Source organism: Lichenostomus cassidix, chromosome 5 (genome assembly GCF_008360975.1).
Source record: "Lichenostomus cassidix isolate B80296 chromosome 5, HeHo_3.0, whole genome shotgun sequence".
Classification (NCBI taxonomy): Eukaryota; Metazoa; Chordata; class Aves; order Passeriformes; family Meliphagidae; genus Lichenostomus; species Lichenostomus cassidix.
Genome location: NC_139486.1, coordinates 25,800,543 through 25,819,310, shown reverse-complemented (window position 1 = coordinate 25,819,310; position 18,768 = coordinate 25,800,543). Strand labels below are relative to the sequence as shown.

The 18,768-nt window shown below is 34.7% G+C and overlaps 1 protein-coding gene across 8 annotated transcripts in view; it reads left to right on the top strand.

Moving 5' to 3' along the window:
* NPAS3 (neuronal PAS domain protein 3) overlaps nt 1-18,768 on the top strand; it is a 603,379-nt gene that overhangs the window by 289,241 nt on the left and 295,370 nt on the right. For all 8 annotated transcript variants that reach the window (XM_085061917.1, XM_085061915.1, XM_085061916.1 and 5 more), the window contains one exon: nt 12,869-12,951. In XM_085061917.1, coding sequence (XP_084918043.1) covers nt 12,869-12,951 — 83 coding nt within the window. The remainder of the gene's footprint in view (nt 1-12,868; nt 12,952-18,768) is intronic.

The window sequence follows — 18,768 nt, the reverse complement described above, 5'->3', positions numbered from 1 at the left end:
GGACGTTTTGCGGGATCCTGAGGTGGAGCCTGTTATAGTGGCAAGGGTGCATATATCCATAACAGGGCAAGGGGCAATGATTTTTAACTGAGAGTAAATTTAGATTGGGCATAAAGCATAAAACTTTTATGAAAAGGGTTTTGAGAAAACAGGCTACGCAAAGAAGTTGTGGAAGTGTTCAAAGTCGGACAGGGCTTTGAGCAAACTGATCTAGTGAAGGATGCTCCTTCCCATAGCAGGGGAATTGAACTAAATTGTTTTTGATGGTCTGTTCCTACCCAAACCATTATTTGATTCTATGGAAAAACTGATGGATGGTTTTGTCCAAAAGGTAATGTTATGCCTAGTTTGTGGATTCAGTAGCACAATATGAAGAGAGCTGGAACTCATAAGATGACATTTTGTCATAAGATTGTCATGTTTGGACATAATAAAAACATCTGGTTCTATTTTCTGATTCATAAAAGTAAATTATTGTGGACTTTCACTTTTGTTTACCAATGGACAAAAATACACTCCTATGTGTTGAGCCCAAACTGTCAACATGATACCAAAAAAATATAGCGACCAAAATAAAAAATTTGTGGGAGATATGTTTTCATTAATGGATACACATTCCCTGCACTTACAATATGGATTCTAAGGAAATAGAATTTAAAAGCTGATATTGTGAATTGCATTGTGACACTTGATTTGCAGGTCTTTGATGATGCACAGAGTAGTATAAATTCACTTTCCTTTCTAGCAAGCACTGTTTGAGGAAGAGTTTAAATCTATTGCTTTCCTCAGTGCAGAGAAATAATTATTTTTGAGGTGATTAACCTGAAAATAAGGGTAAGTTGCAACACTTTGGAGCTCCAGTATCAATGACAAACAGGCAAGAGGTTACCGCCCCTTTGATGATGAGTTCTTGAAACTTTGGTGGAATGAATTGTAGCTTCTCTGGGCTGTGATTTTAATAAAAACTTTGATATTTTTTTAAAGTCCCTCCCAGACAGGACTTTTTGGAATAGCATCTAAGGGTTTGCGGATGGGAGTGTGTGTTTAGTGAGTAAATTTAAATTGCTCAGCTATTTCAGCTTAAAAATATTTGCTTCAGTGTTTTCATCCCCAACTACATTGCCTTCTGGAGTATGCCTGAGCAAGTGATCCATTTTACCTCCCACAGCACACCTTTGGGTCCTCTGATCATAACGAACTTCTTTCTTGTAAGAGACTTGTGTGTGGTTGGAAGTGCCAATTCAAGTAAATTGGTGTGAAAAAGGAATATTAAGGGGAAGAAAAAAGAAAAATGTGGAAAGCAGAGTTGAGGTAATATAAAAGTGGAAAATATGACGTGGAAAAAGGATATGCTCAGAACTTTCCAGAATTGTCTTTGTACAATGGGTTTTTGTTCATTAACTATTAACAAGTTAATTAGGGATTAACTAAAAAAAATCTTCTTTAGACACAATATGTTTACACAGCAGTATAAGCTAGTTTAGGGACTGGAAGCAGCCCAGGTGTAGTAAGACAGAAATGAAAAAGTTACTTTATCTTTCTTCTTGGGAAAGTTTCATAGCCTTTTTAGCACAGCTAGACCCTGTTAGTGGCCACATTAACACATTTACAGCTAGCTCACATTTGCCTTCATTGAGACTGCAAAGATATGCCCTTAGCTCAGCTCAAGGTATTATGTGCCAGTGGGTCAAAAGAATATTTGAACCCCACAAAACAAATGGTTTAGCATCACCTGTGCTTGCAACCAAGGCGGTTGAGTCCCTGTCGCCTGGTTAGCTCTGGTATCAGAGATACTCAAGCGGTCATAACAAGTGCCGATTAATTAGTGAACATAAACAAGACACAGCTTTAGAATTATGTTTTGATTATCCCTAGTCTTAGAAGAACGACTCAATATTATGTAAGAATTATTCCCAGAGATGTTTGAACCAGAATATTTCAGTGGTATTTTTGAAAAATTTTGGACAGTTTTGCTCAATAGTTATTTTTTCTCCATCTTATTTGTAGAGAGAAGTAGAATATACCGTGCAATAATATTGCGTTTCTAAGGCAAAACGTTTGCATTGAAAGATTTGTTTGTCGGTATTCACAGAAAACTTGCTGCATTTCTGACTTGTCCTACTACAACATTGTTGAGTGGAATTTTTTTTTTTTTACAAGTAAATTTCTCCGATTTTCAGGTATTATTAACAAAATAAGATGTTGTTTGATTTACAGCAGGCAATTTAAAATAAGCCAAAATGCCCTTAAGCTATCATATTCATAACAAAAAATGTTTGGATTCAAACTGTCTTTCAGGAGGTTGCTAAAAGTACCATATTGTATTATAATCTAAGAATAGTCTTTTCCATTTAAATTAACGAGCTTGATTTACATATGGTTACATTATGTAATTGTATAAATCTTGTTCTTCAGATGGACTAAGCACAAGAAATAGGCTTAAGAATTAAAAGGTGTTGGAAAGCAGTAAAACACAAGCAGAATTTAAAGAACATTATTTCAGTAAAATCTCAACTCACAGACCGGTGAATTATTGTATCAAGCAAATTTCTCTTTTTATAGCAAATGCATGCATGTATTATATTAGGTTTGGCATATGTATAATAAAAAGTAATTGTTGAAAAACTAACTAAATGCAATATGTTATTAATGTAATTGTAAAACTCTTAAGAAAAAAGAAACAAAAATCAGTGCTAAGAGAAAGTGAGAAAGAGCTGGTTTAAAGACAGTGTTATCTTGCAAAACAAAACTTTGCTCCCAAAGTCAAGGTAACCATCTGTGTCCATGTCTGATTCAAGTACAGTGTGGGGAATGAATTCTGATGCCTTTAATTCATTTGCCAAAGAATACTAAAATATCTGGCTAGAATTTTCTGGCATGAACTTTTATGGTTAAGGTGTTCAAAATATATTTTGAACAGTGAATGCCTTACTTTTTCTATTATAGCAGGATAGGCTTGACTTTTTCGGGTAGCAAGTGTGAATCTTAGCTATGATATAATCAAATCAAAGAAATGTTTTCCCTCACTGCAGAAAGAATCTTGAGCTAAGTTAATTCCTGATGCTAATGAATGCAACTCTGATGAAGTTAATGTTGTGTCTACACACGTTCTCCTTGGCTGTAGAATTTGCTTCCTGTTTTCTCACTACTAAGCTCTCACTTTCACTACTACTCTGCCTATCTTCTGATCAAACTTCCATTTCCCTGCTAGGCACTCTTCAAAGGCAAGGGAAAGTGGACTTTTCTCACACAACTATTTAAAAAGATCCTACTGTAAATGAAAGGGGAATTACCAGTTGTGTGCTGGAGCTGATAATAATAACAACAGAAATCATGTTAACTTTTTTCTAATTTATTTCAAGCTCATTCATCATGAACTGGATGAATTATTTTAACTTTAGAAAATATTTAAATACTATATCATATTTCCAGTAAAGATTTAACTATTCTTCTTACTAGTCATTGGGATTTCCAAGAGATTCTGTTTCCTTAAATACTGCTGAATCCAATCCAAAGTGCTGAAAGTGCTGGAAAATCTTTCCCACAGGGGCTTTGGATCAACCTTTTTTTTTTTTTTTTTTTTTTAAGTAAGCAGCAGTGTTTTTGTGTTTTTGAAAAGCAGCTCCATCTCCCAGTTGTAATGACTTAACCAGTATTCTGAAGTGTCTTACCACCTCCTCTTAAGACTGATTCATTAGGACTTGGGGATTTCCAGTGCAGCTTATGCATGGTTATTTTCAAATCCTCAGCAATTCTGAAATGCTATTTTAGTTCTTATAAGAGTTCATGATGAAAATTTTGAGAAAAATTGAGAAACATTTGCAATAGATTTAAAAAACTTGTTGTGGTTCTACTACAGATGTTCTTTGTAATCTCCTTAAATTTCTTCAGTTATTTTTTGAAATCACCAAATTCTCAATAGTTGCATTTTCTTACAGTCTCACTTATGAACAGACAGAAGCTGCAGCTGGAAGACAAGTAAAAATAATTGACTAATGGCACAGTTGGTTCTTACCAGAATCCTCAGTTAATTACACAGTTCAGTTTTGGCAGCTGATAAAGATTTCTTCCCTGAAAATGTGGATTGATTGCAGACTTGTACCCAGTCTCATTTCATTTATGAATCTTCATTAAATCTTTTCTGACTACATCACAAAAACGAAAAAAGAAATCTACAAACAAATCCACCACCTACACGAGTCAGTCATAAAGCCAAGTATATAGAAGTAGTAAAGTCACCTTAGAACCATAAACAATTTTAAACAGTTGGATTTGTTTCAGTATGTCACTTACTTGGGTAGAATAATGATGAATTGGTCAGTGATTGTCTGGTTATATCATAGCTGGATTTTATATTCCAGTAGTGAATGTGGCTCCTACATTTGCCAATAGCAATATTTGATATATTTTTAAATTTTAGTGTTTATTTAACATAAGGGGATCTGTTCTTTTTCAGTGTTGTTTTTAGCTGAGTATGGGGTGGGGGTGGAATTTCTTTTACTTCGCCTTTGATAGTAAAACAGCAAAAAGTGAGTATGGCAGAATCAAAAAGTATGATGGCTTATGTCATCAGGCACCAGGTTTTCTTTCTCACTTGCTACCATGCAGTGTTCTGCAGCCTCTGAGAGGAATTTAAGTGACTTCTATCAAGTGTGAAATTTGTCTTCTTTTTGGTGTATGATACTGAGGTGTTGAACATATTACCTAGTTCAGCAACATCTAAAGCTGTTGGTTTCTAAAATTACGATCCATTTGCTGTCAGAAGAGGTTATATGTATTTCTTAAGGAATTTCTTTAGTGGGTGATTGTAGCCATATAGCAAATGGTTTGCTTCCTGTGCACACACTTGGCAGTGATAGAATAGCCCTCACAGCATACAGCACCCTAGCCCATTAACAATGGAATATTGAGATATTCAAATACTGTGGATACAGCAATGAAAGTTCAATGAGAAGCTAATAGAAAGAATGCTAGTTATAAGATATGTTATATATCTGATTAGGTGTTTTCCTTATTCATTTATTTTTTTGTAACCAGAGGTGAAATACGTATTTTTTTGTCCGTCAGGAGATGCATTTTACCACTGAGCACTGAAAACAGTTAAGTTTGTTGTTAAAACGATGCAGTGAGCCCACCAAAATCATGGGAGATATATGAAAGGGAAAGAGGGCTGTGCAAGAAAGCAGACCTCAGTATAGAAGGGTCTGGTATGGGGAAGCTGGATTTGTTTCAGCGTTAGTGAAAACAGGGAAGGATGGGAATTCAGCTTGCCAATTTTCAACACACCACTGTCTAAGGTATAAAAGGACAATTGTATTGGCCCTAATGAAGAGCAGTTTGCCTGTTTTGTTCACAGAACATTCTGAAATAACATTGTCAAAATTTAAGACAATGAAAGAAGGGGAGAGGTAACAAAGAAGGATTTCTTCTTGACGTTCAAAAATATATTATACCTTGCTTCATGTAGATAGAACAGCTTTTGGTCGCCTTGACATACTAGTGGCATATGAAAGCCCTGTGGATGGATGGAGCGTTAGATTGGAAGTAATAAGGTTGTGCCTGACTTACCTCCGCATTTGTAGCAGATGTTACAAATGTCATAACATGAACCTTTGGGATCAGACTGGAAAAAAAAAAGCAAGACAACAGATGTAGGCCTCTTAGTTTTACCAGCAAGTATAGTCTGACACTATATAACACTGTTCTGACTTGATGTTAATACCCTGTCCTCCTCCTGAGAACAGAATCAGTGACACTAGCCATTCTGTAGCATTGGAGCTGTAAAGGGGTGACAGCAGTTTTCTTTTCAGAGGAATTTTGATATGAGTTTTAAAATAAGACAATAGAACTATTACTGTAGTGAGGGTCTTACTGTGATATCTGAATTAGAGAACCAGACTCATCACTCATTTCTTCATGCGATCGTAATGATAATGTACATGCATTTTTCTGCTGGTAGAGCTAAATCTCTCAGAGCAGACATTCATCTAAAGCACTGACAAATTCCTAGGTTTTTAAGGCCTTGATTCATCCTACCTATGCGTATCCCTCTCCCTTGCCTCACCCATCAGTCCCTACTTCATCTCTTTCTCTTCCATACTTCTACAGACTTTTTCCTGAGCTTTTTACAGCAGTTGGATTTCCTGGGAAGCTCCTATTTCACTTTAATTATTTTTCTTCTCCTGCTATTGATTTTAAATGAAAGTATCTGTTCTTTACTCTCTGTGTTGTCCTCTACATGATGGAGAGTGTATGAAGTTATTCATTCCTTCTGCTATTTCTCACTAGTATTTGACAATGTTCCTGTATTTCATGGGAGGGGAATAAAAAGAATGCAGGAGTATGGGCCCCTGTACTTTTTTCCTGTGCTTCAATTTAAAGCAGGGGTGATTCTGTCTGCCACATCACTCCCTCAGGTGCTGCCATTCTTGAACTGGAGACTTAGCCCTCTCCCTGAAGAATTTCATTGTCAGGGAGAAGAGTGGGGGTTCTCCCATGAAGAATTTTAATCACCGTCTGTAGCCCTTTTGAAGGACGCACAATAGTTCCTATAGTAACTACTACAGTGTGGGAGAAAGGCCAGTGCTCCCGCCCCCAGCCACAGATGGAGAACTCTCTTTGCTTAGATGACTGGAAATTCTTGCACAGCAAAGACTTGATCCTTTACAGAGAACAGAAAGAAAAATCTCTGAAATAAGTTCTTAAAATGCACAAGTATGTGCTAACTAAGAAATGGTGCTAGTTGTCCAGGAGAGAACACAAAATATACTTATTTCATTGTTGGGGTTTCTAATTTTAAGAAGTTCAGAAAAGAGGGGAAAAAGACACATTTAGGACTTAAGAAACTTTGTCTCCTCCTCACACCCACCCTACCCCCACCCCCTATAGAACAAATCCTGTGGGAAGCAGCAGACCTATAAAACAAATGAAAATAAGGGAAAGGAACTTACACTAAGAAAGTGACTTATCTAGTTTCTTTTTTCTATTAAATTTGAATGTTTCTTAAAGGAAAGATATATTATGTGTCTTCAAATCCATTGATTTCAGTTCAATTAACGAGTGATAAAATACTTTCTGCTTTTTTGACAGCATTTTAATTTGATCAGTTTTGTTATTGAAACTAAAAAAGCTATTAAAAAAGTTTAAACATATTAAGCAACTTGTATTTGAAAAGCAAGTTTTGCTAAAAATTCTTTTAATTCCTAGAGCTTTTTCATAGATGAACTACTGAAAATACTAAAGCACACCTGTAATTGTGTTACATAATACATTCATTAATTACCCAACACATTCTGGAAAATTACTTCATTATTCCATGTAAAGTTTATGATTACGTTCTCAACCATGGATTTCCCCATAATGAAATAATGTTCTTTACTAGTGACCAGAATATGGATATCTAGAATATTAGGTATTCTTATATGCAAAAATATAGATTTTAAATGCTATTGTTGGCTTTGTAAGTTGATTATCATATGTTGCATTATGCATCTTATATGTAGTCCTTTGTGACAAATTTGTTCTGATACTTTATTGCTGTGATACTTCTTTGGTAATGGCACAGTATTAATGATTCCCATAGCTTTACTAAACCAAGATAAAATACCTTTCCACATATGTTGCAGCTCCATCTAAGATTTATTTCTTCTTCCCATCTGTGAAGGTGAATAAGAGACCTAAATTTTGGATCATATGATGGCTTATGGTGAGGTAACTGGTGACATAATTTAATTTCTTTGGATACCCTTTCCAAATCAGAGGGCAATATCTCTGCTTACATCATGCTGCTCGTCTCTTATCTCACTTTAGATCAGGATCCAAATATGCATCTTGTATACCTGATGTTCTCAGCCTCTAGGCAGTGGAGTTCTCTCTTCCTGGAGATTTCTTTCAAAACTTAGAATCGGTCTTAAATGGGATAGCAAGGAACAATCAATGGAAAAAATATTCATCAAAAGGTATTAAGTATGAAGGTTTTTGGGGTTTTTTTAAAGCTTCTGTGGATGTTAGTATGGAGAAGTACTGGAGTGTAATGTTGATTACATTTCATCCTTTCCTGAGACTGAATCCTCTGTTGTTTAGTTTATTCCCACAGTCAGTGTCTTTGTCTTTTCCAAAGCACAGCTTTTAAACATTTCCAAATTACTCATTATGTCTCACAGGAAGCCCCAAGATTTCAAGACACATCACACCTCTTCATGTAAAACTACCTTGATTGCCACATTCATCTCCATTTTCTTTTCTGAACATTTGGAGTTTTTCATAGAAATAACAAAATATGCATTTTCATATAGAATCTAGTCTACACCAAGGCAAATATGTTAGAAATTTTATTGCAATTTGTACAGATCCTTTTTTCTACTCAGAAACAAAAGAATATGTTACATTCTGGGAAAGAATATTTAAAAGATTATAGCCATACTCATGCTGTGAACTGTTTTGCACATACAGTCATCTGAGAAAATTCTGACCATTCTGCTTCTTACACTCTCTCATCTGAAACCATCATGTATTTTCTTGATACCTATGGGGAAAAATATTAGCCAACCCTATGTGGAGCTTCTGTGAAATTAGCCTGATATGGTTACATATTTTGTGAATAAAGCTGATAATTTTCTTTTTTTGCTGGGGTGTTTATAAACTTTCATATTTATGTAGATCTGCTCTAGCTTTGCTAATTAAAGTCTGACTTTATTGTCAATCATAATTACAGCTCTTCAAGATGACCTCTGTTTTTTATAATTCTTCTGACAGCAGATTGTCTAAAAGGTTGTAGTGTGATGACACTGTCCACCTCTGCTTCCAAGTGTACAAAAAGTCCTTAGAAAAATCAACAAATTTAAATAAAAAAATAAGGATTTTGAGGCTGAGAAAAACTTTTAGGAGTAAATAACAGTTAAGGGAAATTAATTTAAAACTTCAGTATAGTTTTTAAACTATTATTAAAACAACAGAATTTAAAAACTCTTGGTTTGAATTTTCAGAAGATTTCCACAAAAGCTATTTATGTTGAGGGGTGTTGTACAAAGTCTCACGAAAGTTTTTTTAGGGGAACTTATTATTGTGCTCATGTTCTGCTCTTCCATTCCTAGTGATAAAAGAATACTGCTTCTGCTTTACTAGAACTCTGTCTTCACTGGTAGAAAGTCACAGGGAACATCTGTCTTTGGTCTGTGTTTCCACACTTTAGAACTGCCTTTAAGAGTAAATCCTTCCCCTTCAGGATGCATAGAAATCTGTACAGCAGTCTACATTTTCTTTTCCATAGTTTCCCATTTTTTTTTCTAGCACAATTACAAATGTTTTTGAGGTTGCATTAAGTATGCTTAGACTTCCCCCAAGATACTCTGAAAGTAAGGTGGCTCTTCCTTCACCTCATGCATAGCCAGGTTAGTCATTAAGGGAGGAAATTTAAAGAAGAATTAGTGAACAGTTAGAATTTTTTGTTATGGAATAATCCTCTGCCAGGATTAGACATGTCAGTTTGGATAGTTAAAGTCATAGTCCAATGCCGTGGAAAGTAGGGCATTTTAGAAGACAGATTCTTCTGCTCCAGTGCTACAAAGTACACATGTGAAAGCAATCTTTTTATCTTCTTGTCACTATTAACAATCAATCTTTAGTACAAATACTGTTTCAGCCAACTTTTTGATTAACCACCACAATTGGGCATTCAAGCATTAAATATAATTAGCTAAATGTAGGCAATACAAAATATGACCACCTGTGAAAAAGTCTGAGATGTTTGTTTGTATCGCTAAAATAGGAGAACTTTGGAAGAATTTAACTTGGGTTTGGAACTTGCTTCCATTGTGACTCCTTCTGCAGTTTGGTACACGTGCTTCAGCCTTCTCCACATCCTAATTTCCCCTGCTTCCTGTAACTCAAAAGAAGGTATTTATTTCATGCATTCAGTATTTTGTCTCTGTAAAGAGTCTGCATTTGAAAGGGAAACCACATTTTTAAAAAAGACGTGCATCCACACCTTTAGGTCTGTGAAGGTTGTTGAACTACTTTGATTTATAGATGTTGCAAAATAAATCTTAAATCTCTTGCTTTTCAAGTTTTCTGCGAGCAGCTAAACTGTGGCTGCTGCTGGTTCCATCCACAGGGTGAGAGATTTAGATGACTGGCTGTGGCTTGTTTGATGGAAGCCAGTTCAGTATTTATAGTTTATGTTTTGAAATTTTAGAATGAAATAACATTGGACCTGCTTTTTTAATCCAACCGTTTCAGTCTATGTCTTCCTTTCATCTATTGGCATGCCAACAATTCATTCAGTCCAAATAAAAGGTTTTGAGCCTGTGAGATTGCCATGTTTCTGGAAGGTATCGATCTGATATGCATTTATATACCTAAAATAGCATATTTCTTCTGCTGCAAATAAATATCAAGAAAACTTGAAAGCTCAAGTAAGTAAAATAATGTGACAATGAATCCAGATGATCAAATTTAAGCTTCCCTTGTTCTGTATTTTTCTCAATATTCTTGTCTCATTCCTCAAAATATAAAGAATGCTAGTTATGGAAATGCATGAAACCAAGTTCATATTTAGCATCTATTCACTTATCGAAAAGGAGCTGTAGTATGGCTACTAGAAACATAATGGTTTTCTGTGTAACATATTATTGTGGTTGTAAAATTAGGAACTGTCATTACAACTCTGCATCACCTGACTGAGAGCAAGACCATAAATCCACGAGTTCTAGTGCTATAAAAATGTCAGTGAACTGAATGGCATGAAAGGACTACAAGATGTTTGTCTATGTGTATACTAGCCACAAGGATGCAGTTGTCGATAGAAGATTTAAGTGACAAATTTTAAAGACAAGATCTGACCCTCTCTTGTTTTCTAGTTAAGTCACTGACCTAAAAGTGATTTCATGTGAGGTATAGAGCTGAGTGTTCCAAGTGTGGAGAACTGATGACTTACGTGTAAGTGTCATCTAAGGTTCAAGATACTGTTTTAAAGTGTTGCACTGACTTTAGGCACTTTATTCAAATTATCATACTTAAATGCTAAAAGCCCTGTAGTTGACATGATACAATTGGATTTGATACGTAAGGGATGCACTTTTAAATGGTAGAGGATGGTAAAGGAAGGATATGGAAACAGAAAATTAATTGAAAGGTAAATTCCAAATGGTGGTGTGTTGAGACGATGTATGGGAAATATAATTCAGTCTAGATGGAAGAATGAAAGGACTGAAGGATTTCAGGGAGGTTTTGCAGGCATACAGGTTGGGGACTTTTTTTGGTCTTCTATGCTCTTATGGAGACTACTATGAAGCAATGCCCAGCAAGCCAAAACAGAATTTTCTTTTTGTTTCTGGTAGATTATAAATTAAAATAACTGTACAAAGCAATCTTGATGGGAATACTGAAAACCTTTACAGTGCTATATATCTTGTTTAGTCTCACAACTAAAGTTTTTCTAACAAATACAGTCTTGAAGAAGATTTTTCTTTTAAGGTATTATTGTCTATGCCCTTGAATATGAGAAAAGAGGAGGACTTAGAAAATATCAGCTCTACAGCAGTCTCCATTTGTAATTATGAGCTATTGCCTGAATCTATTAGCTATGAAGCCACCTGTTTGCTCAGTATAAATAGCTTAGAATTTCCTGCAAGGAAATTACATGAAACATCAATAAGGAACGATATTACATTTTCAGGTCAATATGACTATCATTACTTGGCATTTATCTTTTCCTGCTGATACCATGTTTGGCAGCCAGTATCATAGAAGACTAAGAAATTGTTGCTCTGTATTTTGTTTCCATTGGTGTTAAATTAGCCTGTTCAGTAATGGCAGTCATTCATTCTGCTTGTTTTAGTGGATCCTTGATATTTCATTTTTCTTACCATACACTGTAAAGACAGCAATACATAAAGATGGACTAGTGCTGTGATGGTTTCAGAGGCATTAGTCCATCAGGGTCTTTGGATGTAAATGCTTCTGTGCACATTTTAGAAGGGGCTGAATGAACTTTGCCTCTTCTCTCTGCTATGGATATGCCTGGTTTTGTCACTAAGACAGGGAACAAAGCTTCCTGCAGCCCTGTGCCATCTTTTCTGTGCTCTAGCTTTCCCTGATTACATGGAAAAGATAAGAAGAAACCTCAGCTTGCAGTAGATGCCTACATTTGGTTATATGCAGATTTAACTGCTGACTTTGTGTTCATGGCATACAGAGTTTAACAGAATATCAGTTTTGTGATTTATCAGCCTTTTTTATAGTCACTGCTGCCTTTAAAGCATAACCACCTATTACTCACTTTGTACTTTTAAACTATGTGATTTAAATGTAGAAGCTGAAGTTTCAAGTACCTATTCCAGCAACCAACATGTATATCTGGGATACTAAAATACTTCTCTACACTGAACAAAACTTTGATACTGATGTATTTACAAATGTTGGCTTTTTAATGTTGTTATTATTTCATTTCAGTTTCAAATAATAACATGTGCAGATAAACCTCTCAGATAAATTAGTAGAATAAACCTCCTAATATTTAGTTCTTATCCCCACATTTCAAAATATTTACATTACGTGTAGCCTCTTTTTCAATAGTATTTTTCACCAAATTCTGCATGCTTTCATCACCATAAAGCTACAGGGATTTGGGATATATCTGAACAAACAGTTTCCAGATTTATTGGACATTTAAATACATTTTTAACCTATTTTTTTTATCTTTCAAATTTGAGTGTGGAATTACATACCGATTTTATATACTATGTAGAAGGCAAAATTTAGACTAACACTGGTGTATTAAGATGCAAAACATTTAAATAGGTAATGTCAGTGACCAGAATGCGTGAGAAATGAATGTGCAGACCTTGCAACATAACTGTTTTTTATTCAGTTATAGGTGCCCAGCGCAGGAGAAGTCCCAGTGCCCTTGCCATTGAAGTATTTGAATCACATTTGGGAAGTCACATTTTACAGGTAAAAAAAATGGCATTTCCAATAAAAATCAAAATAACTACCTAGTCATATTTCTGCCAATAATTTGAATAATATTGCTGTCAGCACTTACATTAAAGAGATTTTTTTTTTCTTATTCTCATATTTCTTCTATTTTGAAAGTTTACAACAGGGAGGATGTTGAGACAGAGGGCAAATGTTATTTTAGCTGAATCACAGTATTTTGTAGTTTAGAACTGTACAGTAGACGTTTGCTTGCAGAATGCCCTTATGTAATTTGTGTGAGTGTGTACAAGCCAGTATTTTGTGTTTGTGATTTGATTTGTCTTATGTCATGTATCAATTTAGGGTTGGGGTTTTTTCCCCCCACTTTGGTTTGTGAGCACTGCTTGATGTGATATCCCATGATATCTCAGTTGTCACAACTATATATCACAAATTTGGAGCAATCTGCAAAGATTAAAAAATGAACAGAAGCATACCTCTTAGGTCTCCTTAGCTGAGGGCTAAAATATAATCTAGCGTTTGTTAAAGAATTTTGTCACATGGCATAAGTCGTCATATGCCAGGAAGATTCAAGTGAAAAAAAATGACCTGATGGAAATATTCTCATGCATGATTTATTTTGGCAGGGTTACTGCAACCTTTCTTAGGCTGAAGTAATCAAACGTGGAGCACAAGCAGTTAAGAAGAAAATATGATGTGTTTTGCAGTAAGGCAAACCCAGCACTATGGAAATAAAACCCACAAAGTCTTTTCTAAGTGCAGCACTGAATAACTGCTCTTATTTAGCAATGTACACAGCTTCTCAATGAAAATATATTGTCTCATGTATTATCTTTTGAGAGGTATGAAAGATGTAAATTAGGATATTATCATGAGAAATATTCCACTTAATTTGTAATGATTGAGAGCTATCTCTCTGTACTAACTCAGCTGTGGTATTCAAAAGCACTATAGATAATGTCAGAATTTTCACATCTTTATAAGGTAACTAAATGCAGAATAGCAACAGAGATAATTTTAGGAAAACATGAGATTAACTATTAGAATTAATTTCTCTTTGGAACAGGAATCGTGAATGAAGGGATTTGCTTAGTTGCGCACTCTTGGCAGAGGTCTAGGTCAAGTTTTTGATTCTGTAAGCAAATACTTTCGTTGTAGTTATCGTGTCAGAGATCTGCACCAGTATCTGCAGTACTGTGTTTGCATATTAGGCAGAAACAGTGCTATGCTCTCTCATACATGTAGAAAAAAATGAACTAGCAGTTTTTTGATATTTCAGTTTATGTAATTTATCAGTATGTTGAGTGTGTTAATATATCATGTATCCTAAAGATACGTTTTTTACAATATTATTAACTTATATATAAATAAAATCTCAGTGAGACTGATTTATTTATACTCTTTAGGTATTAAGTATGACCCTTATGGAAGAAAATGAAAAAAACTAGGATGCCCATTTTGAAAACTACCTGATATTTGAGTTTTTCACTTACTGTGTATTAAAACAGTGACTTTCATACTTGTTTAACCTAGATACCACACGTGTTGGATTTTTTTGGTATTTATTTCTGATAAATCAAGGTGTTTTCAGGATACAACTTTATTGTACTACTACTAAAAAACTTCTGTATTGCACTTGTACCCAAAACTGAGGATTTTAAACTGAAATTAACATCAGCATTGTATTGAATATCTGTTGAGGTGTGGCCTTTTCAAAGACGTTGATGTTTTTATCAAATTACTCCCATGAATCTCTCAGTAGATAACAGGACATTCCACTCTGATATTTGCAAGATAGACTGTTGACAATGGATAAAGGACAAAATTAATTAATAGTGGCAACAGGTTTATCATGACATCTTAAGATTTCGTCTTATTTTAGCAGAGCAATCAACACTTGGAAGGAAAACCTGGGTCATGCATTCAAATGCACCACTTCTAAATCAGAATGAACTTCAAAGTACTGTCTTGTGGTCTAATAGGTAGAAATATAATCATCAGAAGACAAAACAATTTTTAAAATAACAGTCAGACATTCTGTGGTGGAATACAGCTCTATCATGTTCTTACCTAGTCTGCTGCTCATAGAAATCACTTTCAAATAAGTATCATGATAAGTATTGTTTGCAAGTGAAGTAAACAGCCTTGATTATACCTTGGGAATTTTGATTTCAAAGTCTGCTATCTGAAGAATTTGAATTAGTAGTTTGTGTAATCCCTTTTGCTATTAATATTTTGAAGACCGGTTTAAGTGTAAGCTCAGAAGTTAAGGAGCCTCTCTAATCCTTTTAATATTTTGATACTTCAAAAGTTATTGACAGACAAATAAGCATAATGTAGTAGAATTTTAAAAAGTGGGTATAGTTTATTTGTAGTGGTGTTACAAAACCAGAAATGAATGTGCATCTTGTGATATTTTTACATCTTGAGTTTGCAAGCAGGTAGTGTCAGTCATGTCAATGTATACATTATATACATTAGTCATGTTCATATATATTAAATCCATATATTTACATATAATGCTTATTCATCATTGAATGAAGAATGCCTTAATCCATGACAATTTTTCTTAGTATTAAGGAATCAAATATTTAAATACTGCCTACCTGATGATTGACACAGGTACTCTCCCATATGCAGTTAAGTGCAGAAAATAGAAAAGTAAAATTCTAACTGTCGTAAGAAAAATAAAAATAAAAAAGTTATTGATTTTGATCTGATATAGCATTTGTGCCCAGGGATCATACAGTTAATTCTGTTCAGTTAATGGCAGACTTCATCAAATCCAAAAAAATCAACACACTATTACCTTTACATAAATTCAGAGATGAAAAATTGAGTGAAAACCCTGATAAAAGGAAATTTGACACTTCTGAAGGACTTCATTTGCATAAGGCTGGATGAGTCTTTGTATTTGTCTTTTGTACAAATCTAGATCTACAAAGAGCTAACATTTTGCTTACATATGAAATGCAACACTCGTGCACATCCTCATTATGAGGGTGATGAGGCACTGGAACAGCTTGCCCAGAGAAGCTGTAGCTGCTCCGTTCCTGGCAGTGTTCAAGGCCAGGTTGGATGGGGCTTTGAGCAGCCTGGACTAGTGGAAGGTTCCCTGCCCATGACAGGGGGCTTGGAACTAGGTGATCTTTAAGGACCCTTTCAACCCAAACCATTCTAAAATTGTGTGATTCTATGTGAAAACATCTCCAAGCCCCAGCTGGCTGCTGTATATGGTGCTGAAGAGATTCTCAGTGGTAGGTTTGAAGCCAAAGGCACTATCCACTCTATGCTGTGGCAAAAAGACACCACAAAAGATGATTGCTTAAACACTATTATATCAGAATCTTCACGTCAGTGCAATGCCTTCTAAATGTTTTCCAATTAAAATCACCTGAATTGTGAACATTAGAAAAGGGCATAATGGAGGAGAAAAATAGATAATGGCAATAGGTTTATTAATTTTTGACAAGATTTTTGGTTTGCCAAATTGTGCACTTTATTTTTCTTATCTTGTAGCATTATTTTTCTTCTGAATAGTGGTGTTATAACAAGAATAGTTATCTTACATTTTATATTTCTGTATATATATCTGTTTATATATATCAACAAAATCCAGTAAAAAAATTACTTCTGGTACCTGCTTATTAAAAATTTGGCTGAAATTGGTTGTAAAAATTAGCAAGATTTTCATCAATTTTTTCAGGAGTCCTGGATTTTTTTCTGTAACTTCATTTCTATTGAGAAGGTGTGGAAAAGGGTCAGTAACCCCATATTCTTCTTATAATCAGGAATGATCAGGAAATGTAGAACTAAATATAGAGAAAAGGGAAAGTTAGTGAATATATTTGCATATGCAAATTAGCTTAATTGATACTGCTTGCCTCTACAGGGATTTTTCATTACAAACTGGAGTGCTACATTGTTCAGCTCATATTGAGTAATTTAGTAACTAATGAGACCAGTTTGCACTAATTTGCATATGATAAATGAGCTTAATTGCAGTAAATAACTTGGAGGCATAATTACTTAATTTTCCTGTGTTGCATGGCTTTTAAGTTCACGTATGAACAACTCAAGATAATTTTGCATATTTAAATTAGTTGCTTTTAAAATTCTTGAACAAAAAAGAACACACCTTACAATTTGAACTGTAAAACAATTAAAAGTATAATGTACATTATTTTCAAATAAAATTTAATATTTTTAAAAATATATGTTTCTCCCTTTAAAATATCAGTGCCTGCTTAAAGACTAAATATTTGGAATCAATCACAATGGAATAGTTTTGAAGTCAGGCTAGGATGGAAAGATGGTATTAGTAATAATAATAGGAGTGTGTCTCTGAACTGTAGTGAGCAGTACACATTTTGTGTTTCTGCATAGAAGACTGATAACTTTCATAATTGCATTCTTTGCTTCAGCAGCGCCTATTCAACTGTTAAGAAACTCTAACACTTTCATGTAACATTACAAACACATTACATACGCAGTAACTTAGACACTTGTTGTCTTAGATTGTCTATACTGTCCTACCTCATTTTGTGTGAAGAAGTCCTTTAATTGGATGGATACTGAAGTATCAGTGCAACAAAAAGTGTATCTTCTTTTTGTAGGCTTGTTCAATTGTGAGCACTGGCATAAATTACTGTTATGATGTAGATTTGTACCATGAGTTTCAAAAAACACAAATAAAAACAAAGAAACAAACAAACCAAACCAAAACCAAATTCAAAATCAAACTAATTGGAAGATCATAGTTAATTTCTGCTATGTCCCTAAACTTATTGCACATTAGATAATTTTGATAGGTTTGATAGAATTGGACTACCAAACTAGACAGAGAAAAAAGCCAATTACCAGTCTCAATTATTCCCATAGCAAGATCTGTTGTGCACCCGTGATTTACAAGTGCATGAAAATACTGAATTCTCCATCTGTTCCATAAAGGTGCCCACCTACCTTCCTAGAAACTTTTCATAAGCCTTGCTGAATCTTATCTTGGAAATTTTATGAGACTTTAATTTCCCTTTTACTTTGTCTCATAACCTTTTCTCGCATTAAGAAAGTATTTTGTGGAAAAACAAAAATCTTTGTAATTGCCATATCAGATTCAATGACAGAAAAAGAATCAGGTTCCTATCAAGATCCAAGGAAAGACAACCTCAGTGAAAACAATCTGACCCTCTAAGTTGTATTCTTCATTGAGCCAAGAGTCACAAACTATAAACCACTTAGCTTGAATGAAATGGTTAACAATGTACTGAGGATTCCTGTAGTGGATGTCCAGCTGAGTCCAAGATGATCAAACAAAGTCATCTGAAATATGCACAAGGCCTGTAAGGCTTGTTTGCTTCCTAGAAACCTCTGTGTCACCACAGCCTTGATCATGGAATGTCATCCTAGAATGGGAGCAGAATTTGAACTCCTTGGAAGCTACAAATGGCTCAAATGCTGAAATTTAGCTTTACTCCATGCAGCAGTAGACCCAGAATTTCCATGCATGGAAGGCAGTCTTGTATTTTGTATACATACTTTACATGTTTTTTGTTCCAATGGAAGCCTTCACTTGTGGATGGAACTTCATGGAAAATTTAATTTTCTCTTTACCTTTATCCTATGGATAAGCCATGGGCTCTTAAACCCATTGATGTTATTTTAGCCTTTCTGTATTTGAAGTCAACAAATAAGGAAACCACCCACATCCTATGAATGTAAGAATCCTGATGAATTGCTAACATTGTGAACAATTCAATAACACCTCTCATCCTAATAGTTTTATATTCTTTTTCTAATTATTTTTATTAATATATCCAACACCGTAATAATAAC